Source organism: Leopardus geoffroyi, chromosome D3 (assembly GCF_018350155.1).
Source record: "Leopardus geoffroyi isolate Oge1 chromosome D3, O.geoffroyi_Oge1_pat1.0, whole genome shotgun sequence".
In the NCBI taxonomy this organism is placed as follows: Eukaryota; Metazoa; Chordata; class Mammalia; order Carnivora; family Felidae; genus Leopardus; species Leopardus geoffroyi.
Window position 1 is genome coordinate 8,711,163 of NC_059339.1, and position 24,940 is coordinate 8,736,102.

Consider the following 24,940-nt stretch of genomic DNA (forward strand, 5'->3'; position numbering starts at 1 on the left):
GACTCCCAGGCGGGTGCCGTCTGCCCCACTCTGCCCACCTCAGGAAAGATAACAGAACTGAGCCGTATTAAAGGGCTGCTGACACACTACCTTGACGGCGTTCTTGTCAGCCTTGATGATCTTCAGGTCCAGAATGAGCTCAGCGAGCACCAGGAGGGCATCCAGAATGACCAGGCAAATGATGATAACCTGCAGACCAAGGGAAGGCACAAGAAACATTAGGCCAGAAACATCTAGGGGAAACCATCCTGGGTAAAGATGCCAAGGATGGGAGGCCGCGGCCCACAGTCAAGCGCCTGCCAGGCCTGTTGCCTGCACCGCCCCCCCCCCACCGCCTCCACCCGCTGGGAAGTGTCTGTCCCCCTGGAGCTTCTCTGTGTGTTTGAGTGACACTCCGTCACCACCAGTCTTCGTATTCATTCACTGTGTCTCAGCATCTCTCAAGCCAAACTGCCGATTCCTAGATGGCAAGAAAATGTTTTTTAAGTTTTAATTTTTCTGTTTCTGGAGATCTTCTTGCCAGGGTACGCCCAGAACAGATGTTCGGTAAATAATTAAAAAGATCTGTCTCACAGATCTGAGTCATGGAAGGCCTCCAGGGACTGCCTGCTTCAGGCAGCCGGATTACAGTGATGTCCACGGGACACACGAAATAGCTTCCGTCCAGAGCCGCGAATATTTGCCCAGCTCACGCGTGCTCGTTAGGGGGCCAAGGGCAGAGGGAGTCCTGGGTCTCCTGGGGACTGAAGAGAGTGGTGGGAGGAGGACCATCTTGCGGGCTCCGTGAGAGCGGGGTGCAGTGAGGGCGTGCTCTCACCAACGGGGGTGGGGGGGCATGGTGACAGTGACGATGCTGGTGAGGCCTCTAATGGCAGGGTGGGGGTGACGGTGTCCGGTGGTGGAAATGGCAGCGATGGGAGGAGACCCAAAGGACGCCGTGTAACCCCTCTCTTCCCTCGGGAACTGTGGACCCTCCCTCACCTCCCTCAGGGCCCTTCCTACATCCAACACTCGGGGGTAGATTCCGCAAGTTCATCTGCCATTTTCTTGGCAGTGCCTGCAGTTTAGGGCTGAAACCCAACAGGCCTGTGTGAGGATGGACTAGTAAACCCTTTGACCACTTCAGCCCGTAGCTAATTATTTCAGTAATTACAGTGTTCAGTGACATGGTTTACTGTGAAAATTGCATGCCAAATTGCTCTGTAATGAAGTTTTCACACATATTCAAATTCAGTAGTTCAATAAAGATTCCAGCCTCTGGCAGGTTGTTTTTCCTTTTCTTTCTTTCTTCATCCTTGGTTTTATTTTAGAGCTGAAGGGATGTGAGAGCTTTGTCTGGTCTAAAACCAAGGCACAGAGACATTAAAAGCAGACTGAATATTCAGCCGTAAAACGGAAGCGGCACTGGCACACTACAGCATGAGTGACGGGGAAGACGTGACGCGGAGGAAGAAGCCGGGCGTCCAGACCACGCATTGTCTGATTCCATTCCTATGAAGTCCTGAACGGGCAAATCCGTACAGACAGAAAGCAGATTAGTGGTCCCCTGGGGCCCGAGGGCTCCTTGACCTTCACAATTGTCCTCCCCAGCTCAGCCACCCTGTCCACTCATGGATTCCACAGAGGCCCAACACACCCTATATTCTTTCCCTTCCTTGTACCATCCTGTGTGAGAAGTGATGGCAATTAACTATATATCTGGTCACCTAGGCTGCCTCAAACCGTGGGAACAGGTGGAGAACGCATCCAAGAAAGGGATTCCAGAATCCTTTTGCATGCCGATTCTACTGACAGAGATCAAACCCCTGCACTGGTATCCCCCACTCCGTGGTGGTCTGTCTCCCTGAGCCTCTCTACAAATCTAGTTGTGTCACTCCCTCCCACCCACGCATTTAGACTTTCCATGGCTGCCCACTGCCCACAGATGACCTTCCAGCACCTCCTCTCTTGCCAAGTTATCCCTTTACTTGCTACACGGAAGCCGATGTGGACCCTTCTCAATTCCAGGAATATGACAGGTCCTTTCCTATTTCGGCCCTTTGCAAACACAGTCCCTCTGCCTGGAAAGCTCCTCCCCTCCCCATTCACAGAGCTCAGCCCTGCCTAAGCTTCAGGTGTCAGGTGAAATGTCACCTCCTCCACTACATGTCTTCTGACACCCAATCCTGGGTCATGTGGCTCCTTGCCCCCAGGATCTCTGGGAGCCCCCTTCTGTTTTCTTACAGAGGGCTTCCCTTCACTCATAACCAGCATCAGTCTGGGTGATGGTTCCTGGAGTGCCTGCCTCTCCACAGACCGTGGGTCCTTCAAGAATAAGGACAGGGACACATCTGCCATGCCTGCTGCTGTACCCCTGGCACGCAGTGTGTGCTTGAGAAGTGACTGTCGAGTGAATGACTAAGCATCTCTACTTATGTTTCCACAGTCAGGCTTATCCAGTAGGAGTGTCCTTAGGGGTCCTGGCGCAGGGGGCCAGCCCTGTGCCCCCTTGGGAGGACCTCCCAGAGCTGGGAGGTCCAGGGTTTCCCTTGCAGCTGGAGGGAAACTGACGCCTTCCTTCTGCTCCTGAAATTGAGGGTTTGGGATTTCAACCCCAACAACTTAATACCACGTTTCCTTTCCTGTCACAGCCACAGAGGAAAGTGCTGAGCTGCAAGGCTCGTTGGACTGTTTGGCCTGCTTCGTTTCTCTAAGCTACGCAAGAATGAGAAAAAGACCAAAATTTAAAAAAAAAAATTTTTTTTTTTTTTTCTATTTTACCCTGGAACAAAGTCAGTGATGGGAGAGGCAAGGGCTGTTTCTGCTTCCAGAAGGGAAGTCAGCTTTGGGAGGCGCTGGTTTATTTTGCTTTAGGAGGATGCCAGCAACAGGGTCCCCAAAATGGCTCCATTACAGGACCTGGGGGGCTGCATGCTTCCTTAGTATCCCTGGGCCTCCTGAATTCTCCTGGGGCTCTCAGAACATGTTTCCAGACACTGCTTGCCCACTTCAGGGCTGAGACGGGGCCAGCCAGACTCGACCTGCGCTTGTCTTTCGAAGTCAGAAGATGCCAACAGACACTTTGCTATTTTCTCAAGTCCACATCTCCCTCTCGTGTTCTCCCCTAACTGCACCCCGAGGTCAGCCGTGGGCTACACTATGCAGATCGCTCTACAAAATTAGAGACTGAAGCCCCCAGGGTGATGTGTCTGGGACACGGGACCCATCTTGGCTTTGTTCAACTCAGGGCACGCGCTCAGTGTTTGCTGAATGAACGCAGGAACATTTTTTTCTGGCTCCAGTGTTTACCCTTTAGTTTACTTTTTGTGTATCATAAAATCTGCATAACCTAAAATCTACCATAAAACATTTGAATCATTTTTAAGTTGGCTTATAGTTCAGGGGCATTTAGCACATTCACAGGGTGGTACAATCATCACCACTATGTAGTTCTGGAACGTTTTCATCACTCCAAATGGAAACCCATATCCGGTAAGCAGCCCATTGCCATTCTACCCTCCCTCCAACTTGTTACCACCAATCTGCTGTCTGTCTCTACGGATTTGCCGATTTTGAACATTTCACATAAATGGAATCATACGCTGTGTGGTCTTTGTGTCTGGCTCCTTTCATGGAGTACCACGTTGTCAAGCCTCCTCCACTTTGTAGCAGGTGTCCGTGCCTCCTTCCTCCTCCTGGCCGAGCATGGACAGACTACATTTTGTTTATTCACTCATCAGGTGCTAGACCTTTAACTGACTTTGGATTGTGACTTATTTTATCCCTGACAACACGGGATCTGCCCAGTGCTGGACGGGGCACCTGACACATGGTTAGCATTCAGTAGGCATACAGTGGCAGAGACGGGCTCCCACCTTGGCCTCGTGACTCTTGGCTGACAGCTCTGCCCCACCCTGGGCATCTTGGGCCTCTGCCCACCTACCTGAAACCTGTGGGAGCTGAACAGCTTCCTCAATGTGGTCCTGAAGTCTAGGGGGGGCCTGGGCGCAGGGACAGGGGCCGCAGCCGGGTCGGCAGCTCTGCCCTCCTCACCGGAGGCAGGTGTTGGTGGCGGCTGTTCCTCCTCGTCCTCCTCATCCTCCTCATTCTCCCATTTCTTGTAGTTGATGTTCCAGGCATGGTAATCATCCCCAACGACAGTGAAATGCTTCAAGAACTTGCTCATCCTCTCTGCCGGAGCCACTTTGGCCCTGCGGGAGCCAGCCTGAAGAGGGGGGACAGCGAGCAAGTTCTCAGGTGGGGGGGGACGGCCCTCAGAGCCTGTCCAGGCCACTCAGACCCCACGTTGCTCTGGCAGGGAGCAGGGTCCAGGCCGGGCCAGGCCGTGGGGCAGGGGGGGAAACAGCCCTGGCGTTCAGAGGACCGTGCAAGCAGAGACCGTGAGGTCACGGTGGTTTCTTGTGCTTTTATTTTTGGAATCCGGGGTCTCAGTGCCGATGAGGCAACAGGAAACCCCAGAACCCGTCAGGCCTGTCACTATGGTCTGGTTGGCAATAACCAATGAAATTGGTACCACAGCTCAGTCACAAAATACCCACCACGTGTAAATACCGGAAGAGTGGCCCCATGGTTCAGAGACATCACAACCTGAAAAACCGGAGGTGAGAGTTGGCGGGGCAAGGGTGTGGAAAGTCAAAAGTAAAAGTACCCAGAGTTTCACGGAAAAGTGAGGCCCCCCTCTTTATGCCACAGATTAGTTCTTGATATGTGAGTGGCAAATAGCTTTTTCCCAAGTTCGGCCAGTGCTGTTTTAAGTACACTATGGACAGCTGTTTAAAGGCAAATGACTTCTTGGGGCGCCTGGGTGGCGCAGTCGGTTAAGCGTCCGACTTCAGCCAGGTCACGATCTCGCGGTCCGTGAGTTCGAGCCCCGCGTCGGGCTCTGGGCTGATGGCTCAGAGCCTGGAGCCTGTTTCCGATTCTGTGTCTCCCTCTCTCTCTGCCCCTCCCCCGTTCATGCTCTGTCTCTCTCTGTCCCAAAAATAAATAAACGTTGAAAAAAAAAAATTAAAAATAAATAAATAAAGGCAAATGACTTCAGAGCAAAAAACAAATAATCCTCCTCCCTTTGCCCAGCTTGCCCTGCCAGATAGCAAGTTTCTTATGAAGTTCAATAATGAAAACTTCTAGGCATGAGTCCAAGAATGGGCAATATGATCAGTGGATTAGGAAAAAAAAAAGCCCCAACCAGACCTATTCCCCTGTAGGAAATGTGTGTGATGGTGGTGGCAATGCAGATCAGTGGGAAGAGGCTGGAGAGGTCAGAAGACCTGGCCTTCACAAGAGGAAGCAAACATAAAAGATCCCTACCTCACACCCTACACAGAATCTCCAATGCATTAACCATAACATTTATAATTAAAAAAAAAAAACCTTTTAAAGTCTTAGAAAAAAATATATTGGCAAGTGTTTTTATGACCTTCAAATAGGGAAAGGTTGATTAAGACACAAAACAAAGCAAACACATAGATTTGATTCATCAAAACTCAAATCTATTTTGGGGTGCCTGGGTGTCTCAGTCAGTTGAGTGTCCAACTCTTGATTGCAGCTCAGTTCATGATCCCAGGGTGTGGGATCAAGCCCTGTGTCAGGCTCCATGCTGTGTGTGAAGCCTGCTTGGGATTCTCTCTCTCCCTCTGCCCCTCTTCCCTGCTGGTGCTCTCTCTAAAAACATCATCGACAAGAAAAGCAAAAAGCTTTTATATCACATACACACACATACCCACAACCCTACCAAGTTAAGACACACCACAGACTGGGTGTGACACACACATTATTTGCAATGTATTTAATGGAGGTTTAGTGTCCAGAATATATATAAAGAAATCATACAACTTAAAAAAAAAAAAAAAAAAGACAATTCCATTGAAAACTGCCTGATATTAACAGGCAGGTCACATGAAAGGAAACCCAAGTGGCAGAGACCCACCACCTCACTAGTACTCAGGAAAATGTGAGTGGCAAGAATTCTAAAGTCTGCAACAGCAAACGTTGGCAAAGATGTGGAGGAATGGGCCATCTCTTGAACACTGAGCACAGGCATGGACTCTGGTACCACTGTTCTGGGAAACAATCTGGCATTGTTTTGTCAAGTTGAAGAGGTGTATATCTTCCTTAATAACTAGTGATTCCATCCCTAGAAAGACTCCGAACAGAAACCCCCCACATGTGCTCAAATCAGTGATATGTTCAAGAACGTTCGCTGCAAATGTTCATGTAAATGGTGGGAGAGAGAGGAATGAGCCTTTTCTATTCACACGATGGCATACTATACAGCAGTTAACACGAATGGACCGCGTGGCTCTAGGTCTCTGATGACGTCCATATACCCACTTGGCGGCACCGAACACAATAGGTCACTCCTTCCCTCACACACTTGTTTCACTGGCTTCTGGGATTCCATATTCTCCTGGTTTTCCTCCCACCCCAATGATTACTTCTTACCAGTCTCTTCTGCTGGATTCCCTAAGAGGAAGACCTTACATTTAAGAATTGACATTCCTAGGGCTCAGGCCTATGATCACCTCTCCTCTCCATGCTCAGTTCCTAGGGGTTCTCATTTAGCGGCACAGCATTAAAAGCCATCTGTACACTGATTATACATAAACACCAGCTCCAATCCCCATCTCAACTAAGGGCATCACCCTTAGTTATCTGAGAGGTATCTTATACCTAGCAAGTTCAAGGCAGAATTATTCATTTGCCACCCAAAAGTCCCCATCTCAGTTTATGGCATTCCATTTGTCTAATTCCTTAGGCCAATACCATAGGCCAATACATTCTTTAAATGTCTTCTTCCTCATTCAATACTTACCTAACAGCAAATTGTTGGCACTGCCTGTAAGCTAACTTCCCAAGGAAGACCACCTCTCCCCACCATTTCTTGCCATCTCTTGCCTAGATTACTGCAGCAGCCTCCCACCTCCTCCCCATATCCATTCTCCGCACAGCAGCGAGAAAGAACTTTCTCGAACATAAATGAGATCACTTCATGCCCTTCCTTAAAACTCTCAAATGCTTCTTTCATCACACTCAGGCCCTCTTCTGGGAACTGTCTTCCCCTAGACATCTGCATGGCTCACACCTTCACTTAGTCAGGCTTCTACTCAAATATCACCTCCACTGAGGCTTTGTCTGGTCGCTCTTGCCCACTCACACTGTGTCCACTTACTCTGCTTCACTTTCCTTTATTGTGCTTACTGGCGACATTATATGTGTACCTGGCTGTCTGTGTATTATCTTCCTACCTTCCCAGACTGAGCTCCACGGAAGTGGAACTTTTTCCATCTTGTGCAAATGACATACCCAGTGTCTTGCACTTAATACACACTTGAAAACACTCAAATGTTTAAGTGACTGAATACACAAATGTGGATAGATCTTTAAAAACATGTTGAGTTTAAAAGAAAAATATAGAATATGAATATAAACCACTTATATAAACATGTAAAAATATATGCAAAATATTACTATATGCGTTTTTGGGAGTGTGTAAAAATGGGAGTGTAGAGGCTCCTGGGTGGCTCAGTAGGTTAAGTGTCTGACTTGGGCTCAGGTCATGATCTTGCAATTCTTGGATCTGAGCCCTGCGTTGGGCTCTAAGCTGACAGCTCAGAGCCTGGAGCCTGCTTCAGATTGTCTGCCTCCCTCTCTCTCTGCCCCTCCCCTGTTCATACTCTGTCTCTCTCTCTCTCAAAAATAAACATTTAAAAAAATGGGAGTGTAAGTGTACAAAAGAATGGGATTTCTGCTTCGGGTCATGATAGAGTAACTAGTACCAGATTAGGCCTCTTGCCATAAAAACAAACAAACAAACAAAACTGTAAAACTGGATAAAACACATGAAATTTACTGTGATCCCTGAGAGAAGAGAAACAGATGAGGTGAACCCCACAATCACCTGGCTTTCTGCCTAGAATTACTTTCTGGACTGTGGCAGCAAAGATTATAGTTCAAGGCCTCTCCCCCTCCCCCCCCCCCCCCCCACCGCCTCAAGAATTTACATGGCAAAATACCCAAGGAAAGGAAGCTCTACAGAGAAGGAGCTCCAAAAATCCAACTTTGGCTGAATTCTAAACAGCTAAAAAGCTGCCAGAGATGATACAATGCTGGGCTGGGAGATGTGTGAGTTCCAAACATCCCTAGTACCAATCTTGCTGAACACCCTGGGGGCATTCAGTAGAAATTCCAGAAAAGCCATGCCTTATACGTAGTCATAATCTAGTTCTGTAGGAAGAACTACCTTAGACCTGTCCCAGATACACTTAAAAAGAAGCCTCAAAAAGATCAAGCAGATCCCCAGGTAAACTGACTGCCTATTGGAATAAAACTCAGATTCTATTAGGGAGGACAACGAAATACACTCAACAAGGCAGCATTTATAAATGGATAGCATACAATAAAAAATTATAGAAAAATGTGGCCTGTAACCAGTAGAAACATTAGATTAGCTCAAAATGGACAGAGATAATAGAATTGGCCAACAAAGACTTATAAATAGCTATTATAAATATGTTCAAGGATTTCAAAGAAAATAGGAGCTTAATGAAGAAATATAGAATCTTTTTTTTTCCAGTTTATTTTGAGAGAGGAGGGAGAGAGCACGATCCCACATGCAAGTGAGAGTAGGGAAGGGGGAGAGGGAGAGGGAGGGAGAGAGAATGCCAAGCAGGCTCTGAGCTGTCAGTACAGAGCCTGACACAGGACTCTATCTCACGAACTATGCGATCATGACCCGGGCTGAAATCAAAAGTCAGACACTTAACTGACTGAGCCACCCAGGCGCCCCCAAATATAGAATCTTAATAGAGAAATGGAAACTATTTTTAAAAAATTCAAATGGGCTCAAATCTGATTAGATAACACAGGATGAAAGATTAGTGAATTTAAAGACAGAGCAATAGAAAATATCAAGCAGAAATGTGGTGAGAAAAAAGGCAGGGATAAAAACCCAGAGCCTCAGGGACAATATCAAGTGGTCTAATATGCACGTACCTACAGCCCCAAAAGAAGATGAGAGAGAGATTAGGGCAGAAAAATATTTGGAGAAAAAATGACTGAAAAAATTTCCGAATTTGACGGAAAAATATAAACATGTAGATCCAAGAAGCTTAACGAACACTTAGGAGGACAAACATAAAAATGAATGAACTAGAAGGAGATACCAAATTCATGATGGTGGCTGCCCTCGGGGAGTCATAAAGGTTAAAAACAGAAGGGTTCAAAAAGCACTTGAATGCTCTCTGAAAAACATCTTTTTATTATTTTACTTTAAATTTTTTTATTTTAGAAATTGAGCAAGCAGGGGAGAGGGGCAGAGGGAGGTGGGGAGGGAGAGAAGGAGAGAGAGGGAGAGAGAGAGAGGGAGGGAGAGAGAGGGAGGGAGACAGAGAGGGAGGAAGGGAGGGAGGGAGGGAGGGAGACAGACTTAAGCAGGCTCCATGCTCAGAGTGAAGCCTGATATGGGGATTGATCCCTGACCCCGGGATCATGACCGAAATCAAGAGTTAGATGCTCAACTGACTGAGTCACCAGGGGCCCCCAAACACCTTTTTAAATTACAAAAAAATTTGAGGAAAGTATGACAGAATGTTAACAGCTGTCAATTCAGGGTAATGATTATAGAAGTACTCGATAGTATTTTTATTCTTTTATATTTTTATACTTTTCAAAGTAAAATAAAATGATCTTTCTCCAACAGTACACCTTTGATGCATGTTCAGACTTTTTTCGTAAACGGTTTCACGAGCTCAGAAAAGGTTAGAGTCCAAAGGGATTACGGTGATCTCCCCTCTCTGATTCCAGGTGGCCTCCTCTGCCCAGTCTCCCATATGGTTCGGGTGCCTTAGGAGCTCCCAGTTTGAGATTTCCTCAAACAGAAGAGGTACGAGATACGAAGAGGTCCAAGGAGAGCTTATGACCACCTGAGAGTAAACCTTCTGATTTTTTCCGCATCCACAATCCTGGAGCCTGTTTGGATCTCATCTCCCCACGTATGCTGTTCATTTCTTCCTCCTCCCCAGTCCAAGTCTTCATCCCAAAGATTGCAACTGTTTCCTTATAGATTTCTCTCCCTGGACTTGGTTCTTCCAGTGCATTTTCCAACCAGCAGCCCAAGCAGGCCTCATAAACCCTCGCCTCTGATCATAGTATCTGATCCTATCACTGTCCCCTGTTTTTTGGATAAAAATCCAAGATCCTGGGGTGCCTGGATGGTTCACTTGGTTAGGTGTCTGAGTCTTGATTTTGGCTCAGGTCATGATCTCACAGTTTGTGAGACTGAGCCTCATATATGGCTCTGTGCTGACAGTGTGGAGCCCGCTTGGTATTCTCTCTCTCTTTCTCTCTGCCCCTCCCTGGCTCACATTCTCTCTCAAAATAAACACCAGGGGCGCCTGGGTGGCTCAGTCGGTTAAGTGTCCGACTTCAGCTCAGGTCATGATCTCAGTTTGTGAGTTCGAGCCCCACGTTGGGCTCTGTGCTGACAGCTCAGAGCCTGGAGCCTGCTTCGGGTTCTGGGTCTCCCTCTCTCTCTGCCCCTCCCCCACTTGTGCTCCGTCTCTCAAAAATAAATAAAAAATCCACACAAAAAATTTTTTTAAAATAGGGGTGCCTGGGTGGCTCAGTCAGTTAAGCATCTGACTTCAGCTCAGGTCATGATCTCATGGTTTGTGAGTTCAAGCCCCACATCAGGCTCTGTGCTGACAGAGCCTGGGGCATGCTTCAGATTCTGTGTCTCCCTCTCTCTGCCCCTCCCCGACTCATGTTCTGTCTCTCTTAATAAACATTAAAAATAAATGAAAAAAAAAGATAAAAGAATTTTTAAACAAAATCCAAGATCCTTCCTATTATATACCCAGCCCTGTGGCCCTTCTGTCCCTCCAGCCCTCTGCATTCTCCCCACGCCTGGTCTTCACATGGCATCTTCCCTCAACCTGGACTACTCTTCTTCCAACTCTGAGCTTGGCTCACTTTCACTCAAGCTTGGAGCCTCAGCTGAAATGTCCCTTCTTCAGAGAGGCCCTCCTTGACCCCTAAAACCTAAATCAGACCCCTTCTCAGGTTTGTAATCTGTGTATTCTTTTCTTTTTGAGAGATCCTCATGACAGTTTCTAATCAGAATTTTGTGTGTATGGCCGTTTACTTATGACTTCTCTTTCCACACTAGCAGTTAAGCTCTATGAACGCAAAGCCTGTGTCCCCAGAGTCTCATGTGACACCTGACCGGGAGCAGAAGCCCACCATCTGCTGGCTGAGGGCACTGGTACTGTCTTCCATGCTGGGCTGTAGCTGGTCTCAGGCTGGACCCTCCCTTCGTTGCCAAGGGCCAGCTCCATGGCTGTTCCAAAGCCCTCTGGGCAGCTACTGGCCATAATTCTCCCCTAAAACGCCTCACCTGGCAGACGGAAGCCTCCTGGGCTGGTTTTCTCAGCATGATGGGAGCCTTGGGGTGCTTTGTAAAAACCACATTTATATTTTACAGGAGAGGGAATTTTTCTTTCTGAAACCTTGTGACCAGTAAAAAGCAACTTTCTGTAATTTGGGATGAAAATATTTATGGCACCCAGCAGAGCAGAAAACAACTCTGGTTTTAAGTCAAAAATATGACATACCAAAAGCAGAGGAGTTTCAGAAAAGGTCAAAGATATAGCTGATCATGAAAATGCTGTGGGCTTCGGCAACTTTTCACCACCCACTTGGGGCTCTCAGCTTCCTCCTCCCTGCCCAGGCAAATGGGAGGATTGACTCAGTGAGCTACCCGGAGTACCAGCCTCAGGGCCCAGCCTGGAGCAGCCCTCCGTGAGCGCCTGCTATCCTTCCTCTTCAGCAGCGCAAACTCTCATTTCTGCTCCTCGGACATCAGTTCACTTCTCTGCTCGCTGGCCCACTGCCTGCCCCTGCAACCCCCAGACTTCGCAGTCACACGAACTGACAGATTCCCTTTGAGGCTTACGCTAGATTGAGTTCTGTCACTGACAACGCCAGGAATCTAGACTTGTAGGGTCCCTGGCACTGGACACGCCCATCTCTACCTCCCCTGCGTTAACCTTCGCTGTCCCCTTATATCCTGACACTACTCTCTCCAGGGTCACCTGGAGCAAACCACAACTGTGGTTGCCACCTGGACTGGACCGCATCCTCTCACACCGTTGACTCGGTTCTGTTTGACAATCTTGCCTCTTGATTTTTTCCCACGTCCGGCCACCCTCCTCAGCCTCCATGTCCCTGCCCCCATGCCACCAGGTCCCCCAGACCCCAAAACTGACCCTGTGCTGGTGCAGGGCCAGCCTCCCCCTTTGGCAGTCTCAGCACACCTGGGCTCTCAACACTGAGAACACATGCAGATCAGTCTCATGTGCAAATCAGCCTCCAGCATGATGTGTGGTATCCTGCCAGGTCATCTGTTTGCTGTGACCTGAACTGAATCCATTTATCTTCCCTGCCCCCCATCCACTACTCCTTCCATGTTCCCCTAAGGCATGGCATCATACCCACCCTGCTGCCCAAGCCAAGAGCCAAAGATCATCTTGGGCTCCTCTCTCTCCCTTGAGCCTTGGCAATCTGACCTCCTAAAAATGGCTCACGCCCCTTTTTCTTCTCCCTCTTCCCCTTTCCAACTGCCATCACCTCTTGCCTAGACACCTGCACTGGCCTCCTTGCTCACTTGGCCTTCTGCCTGGTCCTTTCTCCACACAGCGGTGGCCAGGGTCCCCCTTCTGTGGCGACAACCTGGCTGTGTCCCTAGCCTCACCTGCCTCCTCCCCCATGACCTTTAGTCCTCCACCCTACCTCCTGCCAACCACTGCCTACAGAACAAAGGCACAAAGCTCTCTTGGTGTCCGCAGGTCCCCTGCCTCCGCCATACCCCAGCTGCACCCAATGTCTTGTGGTTCTAGAATAAACCTCTCTCTCTCTTGCTCTAGAACTCCACATGCCTGCGCCCGCTATCTGAATTATCTTTTGCCTGTCGCACACGATTTTACCGATGTGTCTAGATTGTACCACCCCAGGGAGGTCTTCCTTAGCCGCCACCTGCTGGGTGAGTGTCCCTCCTGTTTCCATGTCTTACCATTTGCTAACTTGTGCTGTGCCATCTCAGTATCGTCTGTGTCCTGCCCTGGTCTGCAAACTCTGGGAGGGCAGACTCTTCCCCGCTCTCACAGGGAGGGGTATGAAAACTATTTAATAAACGAATTAACAGCAAACCACAGGAGCTACCTCCTCAAAGGTAAATGTATCGCCTACTTATTTTCTACACATGTCAAGTATCATACCAAAAAGATTGCTACCTGGGAGAGGGAGGAGAAATGAGAAAAACAGACCTAGAAGAGACAGAGAAAAAAAATGTTCTTGTGAACATTTAGTTTTACAGGTGTTGAAGCTGCCATCTATAGGAGGGGGAGTCCCTATTTCATGGTCATCCAACAATCACAGAAAAAGGCACTTTAAAGAAAAAAGAAATTCAGGGGATTCCCAATGTCCCTTAAGTCCCCATTTCCCTGCTTCCTCCCAGAGTCTACTTTGGGGACCTGATTTGCATATTCAACATCTCCTGCCCCCAAATTCCAATAAGACACAATAGCAGTGACATCTACTATTATGTTGTTTTATTATATTAATATACCACTAAAGTTCCTTAAATGAGCTATTGAATTTCATTCCTAGCAACCCTCTGAGGTTAAGACCATCATTTTGGGTCTTAGTGAAGAAGGTGGCTTGTCCCAAGTCACAACTTAGGAAATGGCAGAGCCACGATCTGCCCCCGGGCTGTTACGACTCGGAGCCCTTGTTTTAGAACACACGGCTGAGAAAAAGGCAGGCAGCCAATGACTGGAGATCTGCCTTCTAGGACCGTGTAGTGGGGTTGAACAGTGGCTGCCCCCGAATTCCTGTCCACCTGGAACCTCAGAACATAACCTTACTTGGACTATGGGTCTTTGCAGGTTTAACTAGTGAAGGGGCTTGAGATGAAATCATCCAGAATTTAGGGTGGGCCCTGATGTCCTTACAAGAGGAGGAGGGGCCGTGTGAGGGTGGAGGCAGAGACCGGAAGGCTGCATCTACCAGCCAAGGATGCCAGACAGCCAGCAACCACCAGCAGCTGGGAGAAAGGCATGGAACAGATGCTCCCTCAACGCTTCCAGAAGGAACCGACCCTGCCAACACCTTGATTTTAGACTCGGAGCCTTCAGAACGGAGAGAAGGCGTCTCTGCTGCGTTAAGCCAGCCAGTGTATGGTTATCATCACGGCAGATCCAGGAAGCTAATGCAGAGCCTGTGCCCGAATCAGCCTACGACAGGTGGCCACGGACGGTGTGCCCCCTCCCTGTATCTTGTGGGCCACACCCCAACCCCGGACTCCAAGGAGAAAGCGGGAGAAAGCGGGCTCCTTCAGAGGTCACAAACCACTTGGAAAAGCCTGTTTCTGCAGCCAGTCCTGGCAGCAGCGGCTTCCTTTTGCCCACAGCTTACAGGCCACCTCCACCCCCTTCGGCTCTTCATGCTTGTCACAATCCTGGGAGGGAGGCAGGGCAGGGAGGGGCAGGCTCTCCAATCCACAGAAGGGGAAACTGAGGTGCGGGGAGGAGAGGCCAACTGCTCAGAGTCACATGGCCTGGCAGGATGACAGAGGCAAGGGACGGGGGCATGTAAACGGATATGCCCTGCTCAGGAGGGCAGCGGGACAGTTCCTTTCATCTTTTGAAAAGATGTCTGAGCGGCTCCAATATGCCAGGCATGGGAGCGAAGGAGGGGATCAGCCTTAACCGGTTTCTGTCAAAATTGAAAATGTCCCTATCCTTTGACATGACAAGGGACTCACACATAAGCACATGGATGCTTCCTAAAGTCCTGCTACAACAGCCCAAACCTGGAAATGACCTCAAAGCCCATCATTAAACACGCTATGGGAGACCCACACTAGACAATACTAGGCAGCTGTTAAGAAGGCAGCAAGCCCGTGTACCTGTAGGCGCTGACACAGAAAGGTGTTCTTGGTCTATATGAAATCTAGGTGAAAAGCAGCACGTTGTGGACCAGATTGTATCATATAATGCCACCTTTGTTAAAAACAGACAAAATCAATACCCCAAACTAAATGGTTCCCTCTGGGAAAGGAGTTCAATTGGGTTGGAGGGTGAAAAGAAACTTTCAAATTTTATTCTATTAGATTTAATCATAAGAAATAGCCATTCTTGGAGGGAGATCCTGCCTACAGAGAATTGAATAGTGAATGAAGTATTGAGGGTAAGGGGGGAAGGAGGATGAACACACACACACACACACACACACACACACACACACACACACTACTGAAATCCCTGAATAAGAAAATCAAGACAGATGCCTGGGTGGCTCAGCTGGTTGAATGACTGACTCTTGATTTAGGCTCAGGTCCTGATCCCAGGTGGTGAGATTGAGCTCTGCTTCAAGCTCCGTGTTGAGCGTGGAGCCTGCTTAAGATGGTCTGTCTGTCTGTCTGTCTCTCCCTCCCTCCCCCCACCCCTTCTCTCCTACTCACTCTTTAAAAAAAAAAAAAAAAAAAAAAAAGAATGGAACAAATACCAAAAAACAGTGACTGATAAAGCCGGCAATATGAACTCAAGTCTACCAGCTTTGTTCCTTATATTACTTTTTTTTCTTTTTTAAAAAAAATTTTTTTTTTCAACGTTTATTTATTTTTGGGACAGAGAGAGAGCATGAACGGGGGAGGGGCAGAGAGAGAGGGAGACACAATCGGAAACAGGCTCCAGGCTCTGAGCCATCAGCCCAGAGTCCGATGTGGGGCTCGAACTCACGGACCGTGAGATCGTGACCTGGCTGAAGTCGGACGCTTAACCGACTGCGCCACCCAGGCGCCCCAGCTTTGTTCCTTATAAAACAAGGGGAAAATATGGTAGAAAAAGTGGATTTGTTTTAAAGCAACAAAATGATGATTTTCTAAGAGGTAGAAATCAGGTTCTGAGATGCTGTCTTCCCTCCCTTAGCAGATGGGGAAACTGAGGCAACAAGGCAAATGCTACCAGTCAACGGATAGTCCCGGACAGGTACCTGGGTCTCTGGTTTTCGGGTCCAGAACACGGAAAACACACTCAGGGAAGATCAGAGAAGTTGTCCCCGGTGCCTACCTTCCTTCCCCCACCCCCAGGGCCCACTCGGCACTAGGCCCTCTGCCACCACCGTGGCCCCACCTCTACCTCTCACGTGGAGGATACGGCAGCTCTTCACTACTCTCTGGCACTCTATCTGTGGCCAGACAGCACTTCTCAGAACATAGTCCCGTCACTCTCTGTGCAGAACAGGCTTGAGGCTGCTGTTCTTAGAAAAGGCCTGCTTGGTCCTTGGCTGGCATCTGGAGGGTTCCACCATTTACTGGTAAGAACAGCTCAGTGGGCCCAGACCGTGTGTATACACAATTCAGTTTATGTTGAACACTTGCTTTCCTTCAGGGAGCCTGGAATTTTCTAAGTGCTGTACAGAAGGTACCTCCTTGACCAGCCCCCGGCAGCAACCTTGAGCCCCGAGTCTCTAACAGGCTTCCCAGTGGACACGTCACTTCGCGCTGTCCCCACCGGAGGAACTGAGTCCTCTGTTAGAGACCGTCAGCCACCATGAGGGCCCTCCACGCTTGGCAGCTGGCAGTTCCCCACTGAACATACCTGGATGGTGGAATGAATCCCTGGAGCAAACCTCTCCTCTGGCGGGAGGGAGGCGGGAGGGCCTCCAGGCGCACAGTCACCTACCCCAGGGCCGCGCCCCCAGCCCCCGGGGATTGGTGTTCTGAGGAATGCCTATTTTTAAAATCAGGGAAGTCTTGAAATAAGCGTGGCAGCTTTTCCTTCTCTAGGGTGGGGAGGAAGTCTGAGGTTGGCAAAAACAACCACCACTGATGGCTGACTGGCTTGCGGGGGCCGCTGCTTATGGGCCAATGAGCCCGACCGGTGGCCCACGTCCCCCCCAGAAATGCTGCAATACTTCTCTCCTTTTCCTGTGGGGTCAGGATCCCTCCCGTCTTGACAGAGTGGTCCGTCAACCTGGCAAGATGAGGGTGAGGCTGGGTGGAGATGATGCGGGCAATAACTCCGGTAGCAGGAGCCACAGTGAGCGTCAACTACCTCCCGGGCACCTGCCATTTCTGAGCTCTGTACAAAGTCCTCTAATAACACATTGCAACAGCCTCGTGAGGTGGGGAGTGGAGACATCTCCATCTACAGGCGAGGAAACTGGGAATGGAGAGGCCAACAACTTTTCCCAGGTCACACGGCCAGTGAGAGTGAGACGCAGGCTGCCTGGCCCAGAGCCCCTTCCTCTTGCACAACCTCCTTGAACGCCGCCCTGGACCAGGCTCACAGCTGTGAGGAGCTCAGAGCCGTGCAGGGAGCTCAGCCGAGTGTTACTCAGTGAGAAAAATACATTTTACATGCTGACTTTTAGTACACTCTGACATACATACACGTGTTCCACAACCAACACTCAAGTTTCTAAGTGCGAGAACTCTTGTATTTTCCATTTTATTCTAGTTCATTGCTTAAATGACCGATTGCAGGAGTCACCAACAGGTTGAGTTTTAAAGATGCAGGTATGGGAGGACGTGCCCAGTCTATTTCCCAGGGGTAAGGAAACGAGGATTGCCAGAGAGGAGACAGTCCCGTATAAAGTGTGTGACGTCAGCCATGTTAACTGGGAAGCAGAAGTCAGGTTGTTTACAAAAACATAATAAAATGAAAGTATAGAAAGAAAAAGACAAACCGTTTTTCAGCCAGAAATTAAGACCTATCACCAACGTGAGACCGAGGCATCCAGGGAATTTCCGGCTCCAACATCTTAGCAATGCTTTGGCCCTGGAACAGAGCACGCTCTACCCCGCCTCACTGTGAAGTAGCCCATGGAGAGAGGCCCTACCCCGCCACAGTCTAACCAGTGGCTCTCAGCCCTGGCTGCACTTTGGAACCACCTGGAAGCTTTAAAAACCAAAACCAAAAAACCAAAAAACCCAATACCTGGGTCTCAGGCCCCAAGATTGTGATTGGTCTAGGGGTGGCCTGGGTGTTGGGATCTCCCATCTGCAGCCAAAGTTGAGAAGGTGCACCATAAATAAACCTGGTGCCTCCAGCTCATGAGAAATGAGCAAAGGGCTATAGTGATTTCTAAGCACACTGGCTCCCAGGTTCCCCGTGTGGCTGGCGACACGCAATCCCGAGAGGAAGAGGAGGTCAGCTGCTGGTTGAAAACCCAGCTCGTCCTCATGACCCAGGGAACAGCTCCCGTGGGTTGAGTCTGTACGGCCCTGCTCAGTGCTTCTCACGCACGAGCTTCTTTGAGCCCCCACCACTGTAGACGGAGTGTTTCCGTTCCCATTTCACAGAAGAGGAACTCTGAGTTGCAGGGTGGTGGGAAGGGGCAGAGTCCACGGCCCCTGTCTCTGAACCAGGGCTAAAACCCCCGCCAGTTTCTCCTGCAACACCATCATCTTCCCCTCAAACACTAGAGCAGCCGGACAATAAAGAGCTGGTAAAAGCATTTCTAGGACATTTTTTTAAAAACACAGTTGAGGCGTGGGTTAAATGGGTGACGGGCATTAAGGAAGGCACTTGTTGGGATGAGCACTGGGTGTCTCACTGGGACGAATCACTGGGTTCGACTCCTGAGGCCAAGACTACACTGTATGTTAACTTGAAAATTAAAACAAAAAAACCCACAACTGAGGTGCCTGGGTGGCTCAGTCAGTTAAGTGTCTGACTTCAACTGAAGTCATGATCTCATGGTTTGTGGGTTCGAACCCCACATTGGGCTCGGTGCTGACAGTGCAGAGCCTGCTTGGGATTCTCCCTCTCTTCCCTCTCTTCCCCTCCCTGCCCCACTCTTTCTCTCTCTCAAAATAAACAAACTCAAGAAAGAAAAACAAACCCACACAATTAACTGCACAAGGATAAATTACTAAAAGGAACTTCTTCTCTGAATCAAGAGAGGCTCAGGTGCTACAAGTGATCCTGGCCCAATCTTCTCCAGCTCCAGCCCTTGTACTGGCCTCTGTGGCATGACAAAAAGGCTCCTGTGTCCCCCCTCTCAGGGGTCATTCCCCCCCCCAACAACTGTTGTCATCGCCCTCCCCCCAGCATGTCTCCTTGGTTCCTCATCTCTATCCTGTGCTTCTGTGCCTTCGACCCTCACCCCACCAGCTCCCTGGTTTCATTCAGACTCCCCTGGACACTCCCCACCCCCACTTTACCTGCTGTCATTCACCCCAACGAACAGACCTTTATTCTAGATCTATTTCTTTCAGCATCGTGACATGAGCAAAAGGAAGTAAATTGATGATACTCCTAATACAACAGACTTATCATCCACCTGAGGTCTCTTTTACAATTGTAATCAAAGACCACACACAATCTCATATGTTATTTTTCCCACTAGATTTTTGGTTCCCCAACCCCCCCCCTTTTTTTTTAAAGAGACTGAGCGAGTGTGTGCAGGGCAGAGAAAGAGACAGACAAAAGAGAATCTTAAGAAGGTACCACACCCAGCTAAAGCCTGATGCGGGGCTAGATCCCACAACTGTAAGATGGTGCGCGACCTGAGCTGAAATCAAGAGCCAGTGGCTTAACTGACTGAGCCACCCAGGCACCGCAGATGTATGTTTTAATGGCCAAGAAACTTCACCAAGAAGTTAATGCTCTATTGCATTTACTGATTGCTCATTTTTAGCACCTTTATCACCAATTCAAAGGCCACATTTCCTCATATTTTGACACTCTTGAAATCTGAATGTCTCACAACTGACCAGTGTTAACATTATGCAACATAAGGTCACAGTAAATGGCAGTATTACGTTCTTTGTGATATATAAAATAATGGCGCATCTATAATCAATGGCACCTCATGTGACAAGAAATACGGTGCTGTCAGTCAGTTTTCTTTTCATGGGTTATCTCCTTTTAAGTGAGATGCCCACGTTTGATTAGGAACATTTTCATGATGCTCAACACACACTATCGAATTTTGTCCAGAACAACATGGGCTGGTTCCATAACCAGCATTGAGCATTTCCACATGCTCTTTTGGTTTGCCTGATTTAATACATTCCAAGCTCAGGGTAGCTTGGAAGCTGGTCACACAGCCCACAAGGGGCAGATGTAGCACTGGAACCCAGGCTGTCTGGCCCTGAGCTGCTCTCCCTGGGGCTGACCCGCTGGAGCCCCGGAGCAACCCAAGGCCGGCTTGCACAGGGGGGAAACTAGCGCCTCCCAGACCGGAAGGTAATCTGCTCCAGAACTAAGGTTCTCCATGGTCAAAGTGCAGATTCCTCAGCCGGCCATACAAGGGACCTTCACCATCACCTCACCCCTCAACTCCCCTCTGCTCTGTAGAACTTTACATGAGCCTGCCTCCAGGCCTTTCTCCATGCTGTTCCCTCTGCTGGAAATGCCCTTCTCTTGGATCCCGTAAGGTCAAATCCCAAGGCCCAGCTCAAAGGTTGCCTTTTCTGTAGAACCCTCCACGACCCTCCAAAGGAAAGGGGTCTTCCTCCTCTGAACATGAGCCCCACGTTCCATGTCATCCTCCCCAGATTCTGGGCACTGAACTCATAAATCCCTCCCAACTGCTCGCTTCTCTCCAGAGCCAGCGCCTCGCTCCCTGCTCCCCTGCAGGAGGGCTCCCACCTTGCTTGCCCCCCATGTGCTTTCTGGCATTTCCACCCATCTCCACAGGACACCAGAGAGGCTTTTCGAAGTCCAGGCCTGATCGGGGGCTGCCCTGCCCGCCAGTGGCCTGCCCACTGTTCCTAGCACCACCACCAGAACCTTCAGTGTCCCCTGGGCCCTGCCTGGCCTTGTCTCTTCAGATTGAGCACGTCCTGGCCCCCCACCATGCTGCCCCACCCTGGCCATCCGCCTTCTGGCCGTGGCATAGGTCGCTTCCTCTGCCAAGACTCACAGTCTTCATCCTCTACCTGGTTTCCTCCTCAGGCCCCACAGGTGTCAGGTCGGGGAGCCCTCTGATCTGATCAGGTCTGAAGGTCTCAGTGGCCCTTGTGAGGGGCCCACATTAACCATGGCTTCTCCTTTACTGCTCACCCCATGTGCACCTTCACACATGCAGTTTTGTGACTTGAGACCAGTCTCGCAGCTAGAGAGGAAGTCACCGGCAGGCAGAGACCAATGCCTTCAGTTTGGTAGCTATGGCCTGAGAGCTGTAGTTGGTTCCAGGACATGGCTGGTGTTGATATAAACATTTGTAGCTGAATGAATGAATGAGGGAAGGAATCCTCCCCAGAGAGCCGGTGCTGCCCCTGTGCTCCCCACTCCCAGCTCCCTTCCTGCCAGGGGTGAGCTCTTCCTTGGGCTCTTCCTTCTGGAGACCTAACCTGTCTTTGGGCTAGACTGTGTCTGAAAAGCAGACAGGGCACAATCACTAGTCAGTAATCAGGACATGGAAGCCAGGCAGCGTGGGTTTGAACCCCTTGCCAGCTGTGTGACCTTGAGCAAATTGCTAAACCTTGCTGGGCTTCAATTTCCCTACCTGGAAGATAAGGGAAAGAACAGTACTTAGCACACAGGGCTGTTGTGAGCATTACATAATCAAATACCCAGAAAGCCCTTAGCACATGCCTGGCACAGCAGTGAGTGCTCCAGAGACATTGCTTGTGTTATTATTACAACTTCTGCACCTTAGTTCATTAATTCAAAGACAAACATGTCCCCAGATTTCAACATTTCTGAAATCAGAGTTGGTGGCATCCACTGGCCATTTACCCCGCCACACTGTTAACAGACCTAAAATCCGAAGGACTCTTACAGTTAAAGGGGTCATCAATTTGATGAGATACAGGATGCTCATCATTATCATCCCATGGCCCTGCTTCTTGGACCCCGCCCTCCTCACCCTGCTGCCACCGTGAGCTTCTAACACTGCCCTGATGGCTCTACCTGGCCAGACCCCCCAGAACCTCCTAGTGAACAGGTGAAACGGAAGCCGTTTCCCTTCTGCCTTGTCCTCACTATTCACAACCGGTGTCCCCTCAAACCCAACAAACCTGCATCCAGATATCAAGAACAGGGTTTAACGGCTCTGTTTGGGATGGTCTCATGCCACAGGAAGCAAAGCATTCACTCTGGAGAGAGGCCAGGGTAAAATCCTACTTCGGCCACTTCCTACCTGTGTGATCTTGTGCAAGTGTCTTTATCTGTAAAATGGTAAAATGGGCAGTAGGGAAAAGCCCCGTATGCGCTCAGTATCAGCCTAGCATTCTGAGACCACTGTCTCTTCAACTCCTCCCAACCTTCAGGAACAAGGGTAATTTTAGCTCCCTTTTCCAGATAAGGACACAGAGACTCAGGGAGGTGAAAGTCTTGGCCTATGACACATGGTTATTAAAATGCAGAGGTGAGGGGTGTCTGGGTGGCTCAGTTGGTTAAGCGTCTGACTTCAGATCAGGTCACGATCTCACAGTTCGTGAGTTTGAGCCCCGTGTCGGGCTCTGTGCCAACAGTGTGCATCCTGCTTGAGATCCTTCTCTCTTCCTCTCTCTCTCTGCCCCTCCCCTGCTTGCACACATGCGCTCTCTCAAAAACAAAGAAACATTTTAAAAAATGCATAGGTGGTGTTTGAATGGTCTGATTCAGGTTATTAGGCCATCTTGAGGTTTGTGACTTCCTGCTACAGTTTTCACCTTTGTGACGAAACACTTTGGTAAGGCAGAAACACCCCAAACAGGTGTTTTCCTTTAATCTTGTTTGTAACACCAAGCAGAACTGTCTTCAATGCCAGGAAGTCCTTTAATGCTGCTGGTCTGCCAGAATTAATTTACCTTTTCATCCCAGGTGGCCATTTTCCTGTCCTCTCTGGATCTGGAAAGTAAGAAAACATTTGTCTGGATCTGACATTCTGCTCTCCTTTATCTTAGTATGTGCTTTGCAACACTTTGTTACAAATTATTTTTAACTTGCTTACTTTAACAGCCCCTGAAAATAGCATAAAGCTCAAAGTGTATGTGGAAGGATGCACATCCTTGGCATATACCCAAAGGAATTGAAAACAGGCACTCAAACAAATACATGTACACAGTCACTGCCAAAAGGTGGAAATAACCCAAGTATCCATTAAGGGATGAACGGATATATCAAAGATGTCATATCCATACAATGGAATGTTATCCAGTCATAAAAAGAAATCAAGTACTGATACATGCTACAACATGAGTGATTTATACTAAATCAAATAAACCACACACAAAACATCACACATTACATGATTCCACTGATCTGTAATACCCAGAACACACAAATCCACAGAGACAGGAAGATTGGCGGCTGCCGGGGAGTAGGGTGATGGGGGGCAGAGGGTGACTGTTTAGGGTGTGGCGTTTCTTTTTGATTTGATGAAAATGTTCTGGAACTGGATAGAGGTGACAGTTGCATGATATTGGGAATGCACTAAATGTAATGAGATCCTTTGCTAAATGTTCACCAAATGGTAAAATGGTTAATTTCATGTTATGTGACTTTCACTTCAGTTTACACTTAAAAAAAAAAAAAAAAAAAAAAAGACACACAGACATACACTCCAGTGCTGGGAATGCCTTGGAAAGCAACAAAGTATCTATATGTCCACCTATGAGGTTCTGGTTAAGTCAGTTAGGGTACATCTGAGCAGTGGCAAATGCTAGTGTTGTTAAATCTTAATATGCAGATAAGGAAAGAGGTGAATAATATAGTAAGATAAAAAAAAATTCAGGGGAGTCTGGGTGGCTCAGTTGGTTGAGCATTCAACTCTTAATCTCAGCTTGGGTCATGATCTCACCGTTTGTGGGATGGAGCCCCGAGAGGTCTCTGCTCTGCCAGATTATCTCTCTCCCTCTCTCTCCTGCCCCTCTCGTACTCTCACCTGCACAAGTGTTCTCAAAATAAACATTTTTTAAAAATTCATATTACAGCATAGTGTATACAGTATGACTCCATCTACATGAAAAATTACATATGCATTTTTATTTTATTATTACTTATTCGAGACAGAGAGAGAGAGCACAAATGTAGGGGAGGAGCAGAGAGAGAGAGGGAGACAAAATCCCAAGCAAGTTCTGTGCTGTCAGCGCAGAGCCCAATGCAGGGCTTGATCCCATGAACCATGAGATCATGGCCTGAGCTGAAATCAAGAGTCAGACACTTAACTGCCTGAGCCACCCAGGTGCCCCTACGCATGCATTTTAAAAAATACATCTGCAAGAATATAGCCAAACTCTTTACAGTGGTTATTGCTGGACAAAAAGGGAGTGTGGGTATTTTCCTTCTACTGACTTCTAGAAGGTCTGAACTTTTACAGTGAGTTTGTGTTACTTCTTAAAATTTATTTCTGGGCATCTGGGTGGCTCAGGCAGTTAAGCTGACTTTTTGGCTCAGGTCATGATCTCACGGTTTGTTGAGTTCGAGCCCTATAGTGGGCTCTGTGCTGGAGCCTGCTTTGGATTCGGGGTCTCCTTCCCTCTCTCCTCTCCCACCCCCCACTCACGTGCACTCTCTCTCTCAAAATTAAACAAACATTAAAAATTTTTATTTTTAATGTAGGTGACATATGCATATACTAAAGGGAAATAGGAACACCTGGACAGCTCAGTCGGTTGAGCATCCAACTCTTGATTTCTTGGGATTCTCTCTCCCCCTCTCCCTTGCTTGCCCTCTCAAAATAAACTTTATTTAATTTTTTTTAACATTTATTTATTTTTGAGACAGAGAGAGACAGAGCATGAACAGGGGAGGGGCAGAGAGAGAAGACGACACAGAATCTGAAACAGGCTCCAGGCTCTGAGCTGTCAGCAGAGAGGCCGACGCGGGGCTCGAACTCACGGACCGCGAGATCATGACCTGAGCCGAAGTCGGACGCTCAACCGACCGAGCCACCCAGGCGCCCCTCAAAATAAACTTTAAAAAGCGAAAGAACACAAAAA

General features: G+C 48.6%; 1 protein-coding gene across 9 annotated transcripts in view; it reads right to left on the reverse strand.

Moving 5' to 3' along the window:
• The window catches only part of HVCN1 (hydrogen voltage gated channel 1), a 36,698-nt gene that overhangs the window by 7,133 nt on the left and 4,625 nt on the right, over nt 1-24,940 (reverse strand). For 4 of the 9 annotated variants that reach the window (XM_045459535.1, XM_045459537.1, XM_045459538.1 and 1 more), the window contains 3 exons: nt 22,808-22,847; nt 3,923-4,204; nt 91-189 (listed from right to left, as the gene is read on the reverse strand). In XM_045459535.1, coding sequence (XP_045315491.1) covers nt 91-189; nt 3,923-4,204; nt 22,808-22,828 — 402 coding nt within the window. In that variant the 5' untranslated portion in view covers nt 22,829-22,847. Of the gene's footprint in view, nt 1-90; nt 190-3,922; nt 4,205-4,538; nt 4,564-16,658; nt 16,771-22,807; nt 22,848-24,940 lie in introns of those variants that run through there. The other 5 variants (XM_045459541.1, XM_045459542.1, XM_045459543.1 and 2 more) reach the window with 3 other exon arrangements.